Genomic DNA, 16,318 nt, shown 5'->3' on the forward strand with positions numbered 1-16,318 from the left:
CAAAACAGAAGCAAAATGGTAACACCTAGCTGGGCTGTTACTAGGTTAGGGATAATTAATGTGCCTGAGAGCTCTGATCGGGGTTGTCTAAATCTGATTGAGTATTTGAAATACTCTGGACGCTCTAGCACAGTGATTTCCTTACCTAGTTGCTATTCATCCCTCCAAACCCAGTGTTTTCCCTTATATCATGCCAATGCTCCCTGAGACACAAAAGCAAACATTAAGACTTTAGAATGCACTTCATCTTCTCCACTATCGGTCTTAAGATTGAGGTAGAAAAGGAGTAGGACTTGCTTTTCTTCTACCACCCAGGGTCCAGGATCTGTACACAATGAATATGAAACACCTAATGGATGTGGCTGACAAGCCACAAGATAGAAGGTCTGCAGGTGAGAGGACCCAATACCCACCCACCCTCATCAGCCCATCAGGACTATGCAGCTTCTAGCTTCCCTAGAGCAGCCTTCGCTGGCTCCAGCAGCCCAAGGCTTATATCCATGGATGTCACAGTCTTTAATAAAGAGATTTGTTTTCACAGTCGTTAATAAAAAGATTTGTTTTCCTGCCTCTTTCTTGCAAGATGAATTCAATGGAGAATGGAAAACATGAGAAAAGATATCAGCTCTATTTCTTTTTTAAATATACTTTATTGTCAAATTGGCTTCCATACAATACCCAGTGCTCATTCCAACAAGTGTCCTCCTCAATGCCCATCACCCACTTTCCCCTCTCCCCCACCCCCCAATCAACCCTCAGTTTGTTCTCTGTATTTAAGAGTCTTATGGTTTGCCTCCCTCCCTCCATGTTTATAACTTCCCCCCCCTTCCCTCCCCCATGGTCTTCTGTTAAGTTTCTCAAGATCCATATATGAGTGAAAACATATGGTATGTCTTTCTCTGACTGACTGACTTCACTTAGCATAATACCCTCCAGTTCCACCCACGTTGCTGCAAATGGCCAGATTTCATTCTTTCTCATTGCCAAGTAGTATTCCATTGTATATCAATGGAATTGATATTTCTTAATCATCTTGCTCCAGATACCCATAAATCATTGTCGTACTACTGCTGTTTCTCCTCCAAGACAGAGATCAAGCCCCTTTGTAAAATGAATTCATCACCAAAATAAACAAAGACCTGGAGACACTGGGGATCTGGTGTCTCAGTCTTTGAAGCCTCACACAAATTTTCATATATATTCTTATTGTGAGTGTGTGTGTATGTTCTATTGCACATTTTATAGGTGAATACACACTAGTATACACAAAACAGAGCATGAAATAACTACCCAGTACACATTTTTCCTTCTTGGTATTAAGCCAAAAGTACTCTAGTAACATGTTAGCCAAACTGTTTACCCAGATACAGTGATTCTTTTGAAGATTATTTCCATACCTCAGTCAACTAAAAAGAAAAGACACAGAACAAAAGCATTTCAAAAAATCTACCAGCAATGTTACTGTAATGTAATGAAATAGCAAAATGTAATGACAGTGATACCTGATATTTATTTAGAGATTTCTCCCCCAACCTGCACAAAGCACACAGAGAAAATCCTGGTTAAATTGATAGTGGTTAATGCAGTTAATTCACAGCAGCTGCTTCTCCCAGGCCAGCAAGAACCCCTACTTTCCCCCCTTTTTAGCTTAAGAAAAGCTGGTTGAAGGGTGTCCAGGTGGTCTAGCCAGTTAAGCATCTGACTTCAGCATAGGTAATGATCTCACAGCTCATTTGAGCCCCAAATCACAGACCTCCCACTGACAGGATAGAGCCTGCTTGGGATTCTCTCTCTCCCACTCTCTCTGCCTCTCCCCTACTCATGCTTTTTAAGAAGTAAGTAAATAATAAAAACTTAAAATAATAATAATAATAACTGGTTTACATGAAGTGTGTTCCAAGCATGTTTTTAATCTTTTTTTTAATGGAGTTTTTTTACACTGTCACTTACCCTTAATGTGGGTTACTTACATTTAGATGGCAAGTATACTTTGTTTCCTTAAAATTCAAGACTTGTCAGTAATCCTTTAGAAACATGCTTTCTTAGGTTTACTGGGCTCATTGGTCAGTGGTGTCTGAAGCAATGGTACTAGGCTCTTAAGAAAAAGAGAGAACACCTCACCCTGCCTCACAGTTTAGTTGGGATACTCAAGTCAGGAAGGATCCTCAAAAAAAAAGGTAGGTCTCCATTGACCAGCAGCCAATCCCACCTGGGACAGCTGCTCAGCATGACAAATTATACCTGGGCAGTTACCCTAGAACATCACTACCCCATTAACCTAAACTCTGAAAAATAACCAATAAGGTCAATAAATAACTTAATACCCACTCTTTTTAACATTTTTGATAGTAAAATCAAGTTACGTTATCTTATAAAAAAATCAAGTTACATTATGTCAAAGAGCATTAACACAAAAGTATGTTTCCTAGTTTCTTGACTTTCTTCCATTGGGTACAAGTGGAAGTAAGCAGCGAGACTTTTGACCACCCACACAGTGCCTACTGCTGTCACTTTTTTAGTGTCTAGAACAAAAACCATAAATATTTTAGATAATATAATCAAGATTTTATGCTGTTAGTATAGCAGACTTTTGATGGACAAAACAGAGGGGAGATGCCCCAAAGTGGCAGCTAAGTTTTCTGTCTGGTGGAAAACAGGACTAGCATGTGCATTTGAGTTCCCTAAAGATTATGAACACCTTTTCAAAAGAAACTCACAAGCCCTGCAAAAGCCTTTTGGAGAATAGCGTCTAGTCCTGCCCATCCAAAGGATAACTTCCCCTCCTCGTGGCCAAAATGACACACTTTTCACAAAAATGAAGGAGGGGAAATGGAACAATTAAAATGAAACAATAAAGTTTTAGATTTGGATTTGTGTGATAGACCAATTCTGGTTTTTATGTACGTTTTGTTTTTAAAATGTGGCAACAAAACTTTTTTAAAAGATTCAAATCAAACTAACATTCACAATTCAGAAAATTTAATAAAAAGTTGGTTGTGGGGCGCCTGGATGGCTCAGTCGGTTGGGCATCTGACTTCAGCTCAGGTCATGATCTCATGGTCCATGAGTTCGAGCCCCGCGTTGGCTCTGTGCTGAGAGCTCAGAGCCTAGAGCCTGCTTCCGATTCTGTGTCTCCCTCTCTCTGACCATCCCCCACTCACACTCTGTCTCACTGTCTCTCTCAAAAAAAAAAAAAAAATAAACATTAAAAAAAATTAAAAAAAAACATTGGTTGAGTTCTCATAGAAGATAACAGAATTGTTTTGGTCCCACATATACAAGGACAAGAGCAAATAGCTATCTGTTGTTGTCTGGTTTCCAGCTTTGCTATTCTAACAAAATAAATTGTAAAAAGTTGACTAGACATAAATGTAAGAAAAACACACCTGTTTTAATATCTGTTCCCAATTGAAAGAAGGGATAAGTCTCAAAAGACCTAAATTCTCCTAAGAAAATATAAAGCCTATAGCTAACTGTCACAATTTAAGGATCCAGGGGCCAGATTTGTTTCTTCATGTTCTTCCACAGGGAACATGTATCTTCAGAGGGTCAAGAAGGGAAAGACAAATTATGAAAATGATCACAGTTGTAAGTCAACACCATTTATTGAGCACTAGTATATGCCAAACACTTTATACTTTACATCCCTGATCTGTAATCATTACAACATGTGGGTAAAGATAGCCCTCAAATGTCTTACTAAGTTCCAAGAGAGCAGCAGTAACATCCATCTTGCTCACGAAGAAGCAAACTGATCACAGGGAGGAAACTTAACCTACCGTTCAGCTACCAAGTGACTGAATGGGATGGGATTAAACCCATGCCAGGGGACACTAAATCCCTGCCCACATCTTTGATGCTCATCTTAGATCTGTCCATAACAACTGAGGCACAATGACTGAACTTGTTCCATCCTGGGGGAAGGTGACAGAAACGCAGCCCAAGGTGTAGTAGAAATAGTTCAAATGAAATGTCAAGAAATTTTCAAGTTTCTGTGTGCTCATATTCTTCAAATGGTTACCATGTCATAGTCAAAGTTATCATATCAAAGTCAAAGGTAATTTGTGACTTTTTTCTTACTGGCTTTGATGTTTAATGCTAGGCAAAGGTAAGATGTACCAAGGCAGTTAGCCTGGATTTGGAAGGAATGAGGCTTACTTAGAAACTTGCTGGCAACATTTCTTAAAGTAACTTTCAGGACTCCTTTAAGAAGTTACCTCCAATATCGGTCTTAGCTTTCAAAAATTTCTATTTGTTGCCCTTGAACTTCTACAAGCTACTTCAGCACCTATATAGCCACCATATTTTTCCACCAAAAAGTCTTAAACATACATTTAGATTTATTTCACAGGATGAAGGGATTTGTGATCATGATATGAAAACATTAAAATTTTTCTAAAACTTCTTATAAGCACAGAATATCCTTCAAATGTCCATTAAACATTAGTGGTTGTCATTTTCACGTTAGCATAAAGATTAAGACTTCCACCAACTACTTTGAAAGGCACGTGGTCTAAAGTTCCCATTTTAGTGTATTATACACTGAGGTGAAGACACATTCTTCTTTTCAATTGTATCCACTTAGACTATGTTATAATATGGCATATTATTATTCCAGAATGATAAGTGAAAGGCAATAGAAACCAAAGGATCAACGGCTGCTTTGCCTGAACTGTTTTGCAATTTTGAAAGAGAGTAATAAAAAGAAAAACTTGACAAAGAGGAAAAAATAAGTTTCCATCTTTAAAGCCTGGCTTTAAAACATCCAGGAAGTCAAAATAACTAAAATTTAATTTTCAAATAAACACTTAACACTTAAGATGTCGGGAACTAAGGAAATAAGGAATAATGTAATTGTTTCTGTCCTCAAATAGTCTCAAGTCTAGGGAAAAATTAGATGTAGATGAAAACAAAAGTGCTTTGAAAGCCCAGATGAGAAATCAGTGTCACCTCCAATTAAGTATCTTCCTGATTAAAAAGTTGAAATGGCTTCTCATCTCTATATACTCTGAGAACCCTGTGCATTTATCTCAAAACAATGTACTCTGTGAACTTAAGAAGACATGTCCTTAATTATAACTTGAACCCCACTAAGGGCAGAGCTCTGCACTTTTTGACTGTTAAGAGTGGCATCTGGGAATCTGATACTTAGATGCTACAGAGAAAATGCCCAATCAAAGCCTGATGTGTGACAAACAAGTGAGTGACTCCTGACCCCAAAGTCTCCCCTTATTGAATTAAGTGCTGTTTTCTACTCTAGCTCCAGAAATAGATGTAAAAACACACACACCCCACACATACACCCTCACACAAATGATCAGGTAAATCATACCACAAGATAGCAAAAAACTCAAAGAAAAGCAATGCTTAACACCTCGAGTTAGTGGTAAAGCTCTCATTTTCAAAAGTGACTGACAGGGCTATCCATACTATGGTGCACGTCATGTCAAAGGTTTGGTTAATTCAACATATGCAGCCCCACAGGTAATAATTTGAAAGACAGAAGAATCTCTTCAAGAAAAATCTGTTTCTTTGGTTTAACCCTTTGAAGGATCTCATTATAAAACAAATGCTAGCTGGTCAAGGGAAGTAAATTCTATCACTCTTCCAGGAACTCAAGGTAGCTGCTAAGCAGATGAGCCGCCAAATGAGACTCTGAGGCAATGAGCATCGATGGGGTTACTTTTGAATACAAAGACCCTGGCCAGAAAAGTGCACAGCATTCAAGCCCGACCCAGCAAGCCAAGACACAATCAGGCCCTGTGGCTCTGGGGATTTAAGGGAGTGAAGAGCTGAGGATGGAGAGCTGGCTTTCAGAAACTTATTTATCTCTCCAAGAACTTACCAGCAACTAGAAATGGAGAGAAACTAATACTAGATAAAACTTCAGGTATTTTATAGCTTGTCCAGAGTCAGACCTACCTCCTATTCCACAACCTTTCTCTGTGACTAAACACGCTCTTCAATAATCTAACCTTGCAATCAAACAACAGTTGAAAACTGTCCGTACATTTTTGCTGCTGGCCTTAAACAGAGTCTTGGCAACCCAAAAGAATTAATGTCCCCTTTCAGGAATTACCTACCACCAGAGAATAACTGAACAGGACAGAAACGTGTGCAGTGCAAACTTCTTTTCTGTTTCATTCTCTTCTAATTGCTTGGTAGGAAGAGAACATTTTAAAATAGTAACATGAATTGACAGGTGGAAGTCACCATGATCAAGTTACTGATCCAAGTTTGGATATCATTATTAAAAAAGCAAAAACAAAAACAAAAAACACAGATTGATGTTGAGAAACTCATTTGAAAGACACGAAAAAAAAGTAAAAGCAGGTTTAAGTCAGCAAATGATGAAAATTACTTCAGAGTAGGTATATTTTTACTTACATGAATTAAAATCTTAAATAAATACTCATATACACATTCATATCCCACGCCCAATTTGGCAGACTGTTTAGAGTGCCATCTGGGAACCAGATTCCAGAGAAATGACTTTACAGTATTGCCATAAAATCAAGCACCCTTTTGAAGCTGTACAGAACAGCTAAATCCTTAAATATCACTTTGAGCCTCCTTTATTTTCATGCGGGAAATATGTTAATACTAATTTTGTTTCTAACTACTGTTCCTTTGGCACCTACCATGTGTAAAAAAAATTGATTTCTGCACCCTCCATTTTGATAAGACATTTTTTAAAAATTGAGACATTTGAGGGGCGCCTGGGTGGCGCAGTCGGTTAAGCGTCCGACTTCAGCCAGGTCACGATCTCGCGGTCCGTGAGTTCGAGCCCCGCGTCAGGCTCTGGGCTGATGGCTCGGAGCCTGGAGCCTGTTTCCGATTCTGTGTCTCCCTCTCTCTCTGCCCCTCCCCCGTTCATGCTCTGTCTCTCTCTGTCCCAAAAATAAATAAAAAACGTTGAAAAAAAAAAAATTTAAAAAATTGAGACATTTGAAGTTACAATTCACACCTAAAATATTAATATCCTAAATGGGAGCGTAAGACCGAATTAGAAAATAATTTTTTTTTCTTTGCATGACTGAAATACTGTGTTCAAAAGCATGGCCATCCTGTAATTGTATTATGAACAGAATGCATCTAAGGAGGAAGTGCTAAAAATTGGACTGGAATGATAAGGGAGCAGAAAGAAGAAACATGCTTACAATCTGCTCACATTCTCAGCTTTAAAATTTCAATATATAATTCGTTAGAGCAATGGTTAAATATATGACTTTGTTTCTGAGTCAAACTGCTAAATGTATAAAATTAAAACCTTTAATAATTCAACTCTCCCTCTCTGCCAACTTCGATTCCTCTAAAACAGGATGACCTCCGAACCACTCTGCTGAGTTGCTTTCTACAACAAGCACTTGCTCTGTGCCGCTTAATGACCAGACCAGGAGATTTGCTACGGGGGCTCTCCAGTGTGCTGTGGCGTGATGTGGTGGTCACTGTGCTTGCTTGGCTCCAGGAGTCACAGCACCTCTTCTCTGTGGGCTGTGGCTCTGAGCTCAGTATGGGCATTTAGCAAATGGTTAATAACTATGGTGTCGTTATTCATTGCTACAGAAGCCAAATTTCATGGCCTCAGTAAACATCTCAAGTAGGGTAAGTTCAACCTCAATCTACCATTCATGAAGGTGAACTCACAAATTTGCTCATTAGCCTTTCAGGGCAAAAAAAAAAAAGGGGGGGGGGGGGCCAAGATGGATCCTACCCATTAAAGTCAGGAATGTCAAAGTTAAAAGTATTAACTGAGGGGTGCCTGGATGGCTCAGTCGGTTAAGCGTCTGACTTTGGCTCAGGCCATGATCTCACGGTTTGTGAGTTTGCGCCCCACATCAGGCTCTCTGCTATCAGGGAAAGCCCACTCGGATCTTCTGTCTCCCTCTCTCTCTGCCCCTCCCCCACTCACCCTCTCCCTCTCTCTCAAAAATAAATACATATCTAAAAAGAAATTTTAAATAGTAACTGATAACAATATATGCAGTCCCAAAATAAATGAGTGACTCAAACACACTTGGAAAAATTCAAGCTACCTCCTGCAAGAAGCAATTGTTAGAAAATTTACATAACATATTAATATGTATAATTATAGAATTATAGAGTAACCTAGTTCTGTTTGACCAGTAAAAAGTTATTATTGCAAATTAAATTGTAAATCTGGAACTGCTGGAAGATAAATATTTGTACTTAGGGCCTGGATGATTGAAATATCAACAGCTCTTTAAATCGGCAGCCTCTGCTCCTGCTACTCCTTCCTACCCACACACCACTCTCCTAGGCTCCGTGCACCATCCATGTTTTTTACGACTGCTGTCCTCTAACAAAAAATACCTCACATTTGCCAACATGGAGGGCATCCACTGGCCTTTCCTATTAGCTTTCCACGCGTCATGCAAACAAGGATCTTAGATCGCACTTGCAGCCCGTCTATCAACTGTGTAGTCTTAGCAGCTGAGCTCTGATAGAGCATTTAAAATAATTAAGTATTTTGTCCCATTTTTGCTAGCTTTAATGTATACAGAAGAGCAAAATAATAATGTACTGACACATTACTGCAGACTCAAATTATAATGAGCTTTCCTTTTAAAGTGGGCAAACATACTACCATGGAGATATGTAAGTTATTATACTAAATTATTATATTAATGAGTAAAAAGTTATATTTTAGCAGAAAGTACAGTCTGTTGGTCAGTAGCCTTCATTTCCACATGATTGTCTTACTGGCACCATTGAAATAAGTAAGGAATTTTACGTCTAGGTCAGGGTTTCTCAACCTCAGCACTACTGATATTTCGGGTTGGAAAATTCTTTGTTATGAGGACCATCCTGTTCATGAAAGTGTTTTCAGCAGCATTCTTGACCCACTAGATGCCAGTAGCACTCCCAGCCCAGTTATATTGACAAAACTATCCCTAAACCTTGCCAAATATCCCTTGGAGGGACAAAACTGCCCCCAGGTGAAAACCACTGGTCTAACCAACACTAAGTCCTTCAATCTACAATAACGAAAGGACAAGATATGACCTACAGAAATCTCCACGTTATGTAAGAACAAAGACTAAAACCTATGAAATGCATGGATATTTACTAGCCAATAATTTGCTTTCCTATATACCTGCTTCCTTTTATAAAAATGCAATCTCGGGGCAGAAGAACTGTGGCCAACATTTTTAAATAAGCCACTTGCCAGCTTCCTCAAGTCTCATAACCGGGAGGCTCCCATGCTTCCACTGCAGCAGACCCAGGGTCAAGCCCTGTGTTCTTTGGGCCAACAAGACAGAATTCTCAGGGGAAATGTTCCTGAGCAGAGTTGAGGCTCTCAGGCATTCTCACTAGTACTACCTGGGCACGCCTTTATGGACTTGCGGTCTCCACTGAGACAAGTTGTTCTGCATACTTCCTACTACAGCTGTAACTACGTGACCTCCCAGTTTCAGTTCGTCAGGGATTTAATTTCACTCAAGGCTGTGCCCAGGTACTGACTTTTTTCCTGAACACCGTAGACCCGACATCTCATAAAACAGGCTCCAGGCAAGTTTTGCTCAGAGCATTCGTGGAATTAGAAGCCAACAAACATGTTTTGCCTAATCGGTAGCCTACTCAAACATCTACTACAGGGTTTCAAAATGGTATGACTGGGGTAAGGTGGGGGGGGTGTGTTTTTTCCTTAAGTTGTTGCTGTTCATTAAGAATAAAACACTTTGTAAGTGAAAACTTTCTTCGCCCAACAGATGGGTGTCTGGAGAGATTGCTGATTAGTAAAAATAAAACAAATTCATCCATGCAGTAATTTTTCATGGATATCAAGCATGTCCTCGCAATACTGCAGAAGTCAACATGCCATTTTGGTGATGAAACTTAGGAACAAACTATCTTCCAATTAATCAGAAATGCAGACAGACCCCTCCCTGCTATGCACTTATCAAGGTTGTGTAGTTTAGAAATGCTAATTCAACAGAAGTAGAAGCACGTAAGTTCAAAATGGACTGTTTAAAAATATGTATTGTTAGGCTTTGAAAAGATGAATTCTATCTGAGATTTTAGGTTTTACTGCTAAAAGACCATGTGTACTATGAAACTTACATAGAGAGTTATTTTTCTTTAGGAAAAAATATTGGCCATTTTTAAGAGTTTATCATCAATTTTAAATAACTTTTAAAGCTATCACAACAGGGAAATCAACCATATAAACTAAATCTTTGTCTAAAACGGTAGAAACTAATTTTCCCATTTCTATTACTCCTACAGCTAGAATAAGGTGTTTATTCTCTCCTTTTGAAAAAAAAATGTTAATTAGGTTTAAGAGTCGTGATAAAGAGGTAGTCATTATCACAAAATTAAATCATTTTTCTGTCACCACTATCTGGTAACAAAAGTTTATTCCGATTCACTGAAAGCAAATTAGATTTATAGGAAAAAAAATCTCAGGAGCTTAAAACCAGATTTCCTGAAACCATATACTCCTACATGACACCATTTTCCATCTAAAACACAACGGAGACACCTGTGCCCATTTTCACCCCTACTTTCACTTTCTCATCCACACTATTAAAATAGTGAAAAACTGTTCATTTTTAGAAATCCTCCACAACTGACAAGGTCATTAGCATTCCGCCAGGCATTGCTGCCTTCCAGATTACAAAAGAAAGTCTCTTTAACCACTGTCCCAGTCTCATTTTTGTTAGCAAGTCTTAATTCCAAATACATAAAGACCGTATGAAAATAATTCTGTTTATAAATATAACCTCTGAGTTTGTTTTATAAGCGTAATGGCCATTCTCCCCATTAGAAACCAAACACTACCACGTTGGACAAGCATTAAAATACAAACTACCATTTCAGTTAGTAGAGAGATTTAAAATAACAACATGCCATGATCTCAATTACAGACAGCTTCGATTCACAGTGCCTCAGCTATATTTTAAATAATCTGTTTTGGAATGAGAACAGAGGAAGACAGAGGAACAATTTTTCAGTCATCATAAAATCTCAGAAATTCTTTGCACTTGAGCCACAAGCCCTAAGCTTAAAAAACATATAACAAACCAGTGAAACTTACCTGACAGTGACTCGGTTTGATAAATCCTGTAGATCCCCAGGATGGAAAAGCTGGGCTTCTTTCAATCCAATCTGTTCACAAGCTTTCAAAAAAACGTTTATATTATCCTGTGAAAAGAAGTGGAAAGTGATTGCTTAGCCAATCTCTCTCTCAAACAAAGGGTACACGTTTTTATGATAGAACTTCTAAGCTTCAAAGTCCAATTACAGCCAGCAAAAAATGAGGCAGCAAGACTAGTGCATACATTTTTTTTTTAATTACATGGGCATGTATAGCCTTTAAGTCTTCCAGAGCATTCACGGTAGCGCTAGCTTATGCCTGGGCATACGCTGTTCTGTGATCTTTGTGACCGGCACGTTAAACATTACCTGTTACAGGACAAGTGCCTAGCCACTGAGCAGTAATCTACACTTTGATGTCAGCTCTGCTCTGCAAACAAACGCCCTCTTCCCAGCTTTGCACGACAAGCCTCACCTCTCCTCTTTAAAAATAACTCCAGCTACTGACAGTCACCCACCCAGAAACTGTTGGCAGGGAAGAAATAAGAGGAGGAACATTCTGTTTCTATGATTACAAATTACAGAACGACCGTGGAATACCACACCTGGAATCTGGGTTTGGTTGCTGAGCTGGCTCTTGACAGACAGGAAAACCATACTACAGGACCCAGGAGAAGCCTAACGTTCATTGGCTAAATCGCATAGTTGAGGTGTGGTACATTATTCACACACGCCTTGCACCTGCTTCAGGAACTGCCACCAAAAAAAAAAAAAAAAAAAAAAAGGAAATCTAGGTTGCCCTCCTGGCTAATTTCAAAAACCAAAATCCTCCTTTCACAAACCAATGCTTTCCATTCATGTAAACTGCTGCCCAAACATGGACTACTACAGATACACATTTGGTGGGCAGAATTAGCTGGAGTTTCCCTCTTCTCCTTTATGAGGTTGAGCTTGGGAAGATCGCGTGGGGACTCTACCTTCTCTTGGTTAGGACTCTCAAGGAAGAGAACAGCCTGCTAGCATGCCAACACACATTTGTCCACGTGCACACGCCAGTGCTCTCACACCACATCTGTAGTTGAAGAGAGCCTCCCTGAAACCTCACCTCCCTAACAGCTGGCTCTGAGGAACCAGAAGATAGCCTGCCACTTGGAAAAAGACAATTACTCTTTTCCCATGCTGAGAAGCCAATCCCCACAAGAAAAGGCAGGGTGGCCTAGCAAAGTGGGAAGGAAAGATACAGAAGCAAGGAGGAAGAAGCTAAATTTAGCAGCATGGATTCCTGGAGAGTGAGGGGATTTAGGGAAAAGGTGAGCAAATGCACAGCAAGAGAAAAGCCACACCAACTACTAGGGACTAAGAGACATTCAAAACAAAATATTTGTGGGGGGGGGGAGGGGGGTTATTCTAGTGCACTATCAGTAAAAGGCAGCGTGAACTACCTGGCTGAAAGCTAAAATCCATGCTCACTTTAAGTAAGAGGTCAAAGAGCAAAAGAATTTATAAGTCCAAAGTTGAACGGCTCAATGGAAGATGATAAATCTGACTTGGTGGAAAAAAAACAAAAGGGGGAAGTCACATATTGGCAATATGCCGGAAGGAGCAACAGTGATCATTTTGTTGAGCTCGCATAATTAAAAAAACCCATACAATCTCATTACCCAATGATTCAAATTAACGGTTCTAAAACTGGCCTTCAGAGAAGCAGACAATAACGAATGGTTTGGTGTTTCAGTACTCCAAATCCCACAGGAAGAAAAGTACGTTTCAAAAGAGGAAGAAAAAAACCATTAGAAGTCTTCCCAAGACATACACACACACACACACACACACACACACACAAGAAGTCTTCCCACAAACTCAATTTGGTTGAATGTTTAAAATGTTATAAAACATTATGACACAGTTAAACAGAAAGTAAGTACAGAAAGTAAGCCGATTGCACTGACTGCCAAAATAGTCTTTCATGTGTTTTCTAAAAACATTAATAGCAGTCATCCAGTTGACAAACATATATACAGATTGCTAAGAACAAAACTACATATGCCTCAAAACCCACCCAATTATTTAGAAAGAAACCACTTAAAATCAAAGTGATTATAGTTAATTAGAGATGAAGGGAAAAATAGAATATGATTAAATTCTAGTTTTAAATAAAGCCTTTACATGAAAAAGCAGAGTTTCTCTTAAATAGTTCAATGACACTCAAGTTGACTTTACAAACGAGGCTGCACATGGCCTATGCAGCAGGAACAGGTTGTATTAAGATCACAATTGTAACCTAAATCCAGCTTACTGGACTTGAGCCCACGGGTAATTTATTTTTTGCGATTTCAAAGGACCTAGGCAGAGAATTCCCTCAGGGAAGATACAGAATTATCAAATGAAATTTTAATGTCTGTTGAACCATCGAGAAGCCACACCCCACTCAACATATTAAAAGGGAAGCGTTTAGTCTTCATTAATGGAATCATTTTCCCTGGAAACTAGCAAAGATAAAGTAAAAACAAAGGACAAACGTGAAAACATCTCATTGGACTGTTAGCCAGGACAGAGCCCAGTAGCTCTGCCACTAACTTTAGAAATAACGTTTCTAACATTATTAATGTATCAGCCTTTCTGGCCCCATTTTCCGCCTCTGTGAAATGAGCAGTTTCTGGATCCGTACCCCATTCCCAAGGGCACACACCTCTTTGCCAGCGGAGAGAAGCCTGGCCCTCCCCAGCTCAACCCTTCACACGAGTATTGCATAGCCCAACTTGAAGAAAAGACTTCATGGCAAAAGCCGGCACTAAGCATCTGCAATTCCCACACGTTGAGGACGGAAAGTGGCTTCACAAAAACAAAACAAAATGAGGATCCCAGATGATCTGCAATAGCCCCTTTCAGTGTTGTTCTTCTAAGGTAGGAATAAAAGCAGACACTATAAACAGACAAGGTGGGATGGCTCGAGATTTTCACATTCTTCCCCAGAGCCTCTCCATCCCTTTGCCTTGAATCAGTTATAAGGGCAATCATAACAGGGTAAATTAGAGAGAGATTAAGGAGTCAGGAACAGTACCTGCTAACACCTGAAGCAAGATGAGGACTCCACAAAAATTTACCAATATTCCCAGGTTTATAGTGGCGCAGTACTGATTATCTACCGCTACATAGCTAGTTATCCCAAAACTTAGCAGCTTAAAACAATACAGACTGATACAGTTTCTGAAGGTCAGGAATTCAGCAGTGACCCAAGTTGGATTGTTCTGGCATGGAGGTCCCTGAGCAGGCTGTAGACATCAGGCCAGACTGCAGTCACCTGAAGACCTTCCTGTGGCTTGAAGGAGCTGCTTCCAAAGAGGTGCACTTGTAGGTGGCAAGTTGGGGCTGGTTGTCGGCAGGAAGCCTCAGTTCTGGATCAAATGGACATCTCCATCGGGCTGCCTGACAGAGTGAATGATCCAAAGGAAAGCAAGATAGAGGCTGCAGGGTCTCGTGGCCTATCTTTTCAAGTCACACAATATTTCCTCAGTATCCTGCTGATGGACTAGGTCAGCCCCATTCAATGCAGGGAGGACTATGCAAGAACATAAATGGCAGGAGGCGGGATCACTGGGGACCAGTTACCACAGTTCACTCTTGAGCCCTAATGGTTCATGTCCTTCCCATATGCAAAATACACTAATCCCTTCCCAAAGCCCTAGAAATGTTCACCCCTATACAAGGTGAGCTCCAAGTTCAGAATTTCATCTAAACCAATTCTGGCTTTACATGAGGCTCCTCAGGTGGATATCCTTAAGGACAGCCCTCGAATACAGTTCCTCTCAACATGAATACCAGTGAGCTAAAGCAACAAGTTACTTGTCCCCACATACCCAACACAGTGGTGTAGGGTAACCTCTAGATATATTCCAGCTCAAATGTGGAGAAATGAGGGCACACAGGAGTCACTACACCTCAGAAACTCTGAAATCCTGCAAGGCATAGATTGGTAGGTCTTTCATTAGTCTTCAAGGCCAGTGAATTCCTCATGGTTTTTGCTTCATCCTCCGGATTCTTGATTCCCCCTTAAAATCATCATTTGCTTCCTTGAAAAGTAGTTTGTGTCTGCAGGTATGTAGCTTTCTCAGTCTGCTTTCTGCCTAAAAAAGTTTGGGGGACTAATTTTGTAACCTTCTGTCCTTTTCAGTCTATGTTTACAGCTTCTAAAGAGAATTCCCTCAATACTGTCTTTTATGAATCCTATTGGCCCTTAATTTCATTAGATAAAAGCCTCACCCACAAATCCCTTCAAGGGGGAACGGCAGCCCTCCTCTTAGTCCACTGAGATGACAGAGGGACATCACCTTTATGCTTCTCAGAAGCCCTGTCATTTGGATGGACTTCCGAGGCACTACTTTGGATCTTTCCAAGATCTTCAAGGATTTTACAGCTACACGCTCAGCTTCATCTTCAGACCTTGTCTTCCTGCTAGTGTGCACTTAATTTGATGTTGGCCTGAAAGCCATTTCTCAATTTTAGCCTCCTTTACTGACTAAAGAGGCTGACAATTTTCAAAACCAGCAATTCCCGTGCCCCTCTTGTTTATCATGTTATCTGCTGTCCCACATTTTACTTATGATCAGCAAGAGGATGCCAGGCAGCACTTCAGCACACCACCTGGAGGTCTCGGCTAGAACACCTAATTAGGTACAATGTATAGGTACAAGGGAGAGAATCATCGGGACCACGTTAGAAGATGGCTAAGTACTTGAACACAATCATATATTATACATTTCTATGGAATCTTAACTCCTCTCTGTCTCCATCATACATCCTGAAGAGTCACAAGAAGGATAACGTGAGGCCAAAATGAATATTCTCACACTAGATGCAGAGGTAACATGGGTCTTTGGCGACATGAACTCTTTCAGAGCCTTTCACCCCACTTTCCTTCTCAAAGCACTTATCCAGTAACACAGACTCATGTCACTTCAGCAGATTACTTTGCTTTCTTATCAGGGATGGGAGTAATTGAGGAGAGTATCAGGGGACCAGAGTTGAATGAATATATTTTAGCAAGTTGCTATCAGTCAATATAAGGGCTCTCTCAGTACTTTTTTCTCTTTGTCCCAAGCCCCCATTCACTCCCACTCCTCTTCACTAAAAGGTGCTTTCTGGCTTGGTCAACTGAGCATCTGAGTCTTGATTTCAGCTCAGATCATGATCCCAGGGTCATGGGATCAAGGCCCAAGTCAGACTCCGTGCTGACCATGGAACCTGCTTGGGATTCTCT

At 40.1% G+C, this 16,318-nt stretch overlaps 1 protein-coding gene across 22 annotated transcripts in view; it reads right to left on the reverse strand.

The window, feature by feature from the left end:
• The window catches only part of LMO7 (LIM domain 7), a 193,793-nt gene that overhangs the window by 81,328 nt on the left and 96,147 nt on the right, over window positions 1-16,318 (reverse strand). For 20 of the 22 annotated variants that reach the window (XM_060636933.3, XM_060636929.3, XM_078432701.2 and 17 more), the window contains exon 4: window positions 11,063-11,169. In XM_060636933.3, the coding sequence (XP_060492916.3) occupies window positions 11,063-11,169 (107 nt within the window). Of the gene's footprint in view, window positions 1-11,062; window positions 11,170-11,666; window positions 11,766-16,318 lie in introns of those variants that run through there. The other 2 variants (XM_078432743.2, XM_060636944.3) reach the window with 1 other exon arrangement.

This window comes from Panthera onca, chromosome A1 (genome assembly GCF_046562875.1).
Source record: "Panthera onca isolate mPanOnc1 chromosome A1, mPanOnc1 haplotype 2, whole genome shotgun sequence".
Lineage (NCBI taxonomy): Eukaryota > Metazoa > Chordata > Mammalia > Carnivora > Felidae > Panthera > Panthera onca.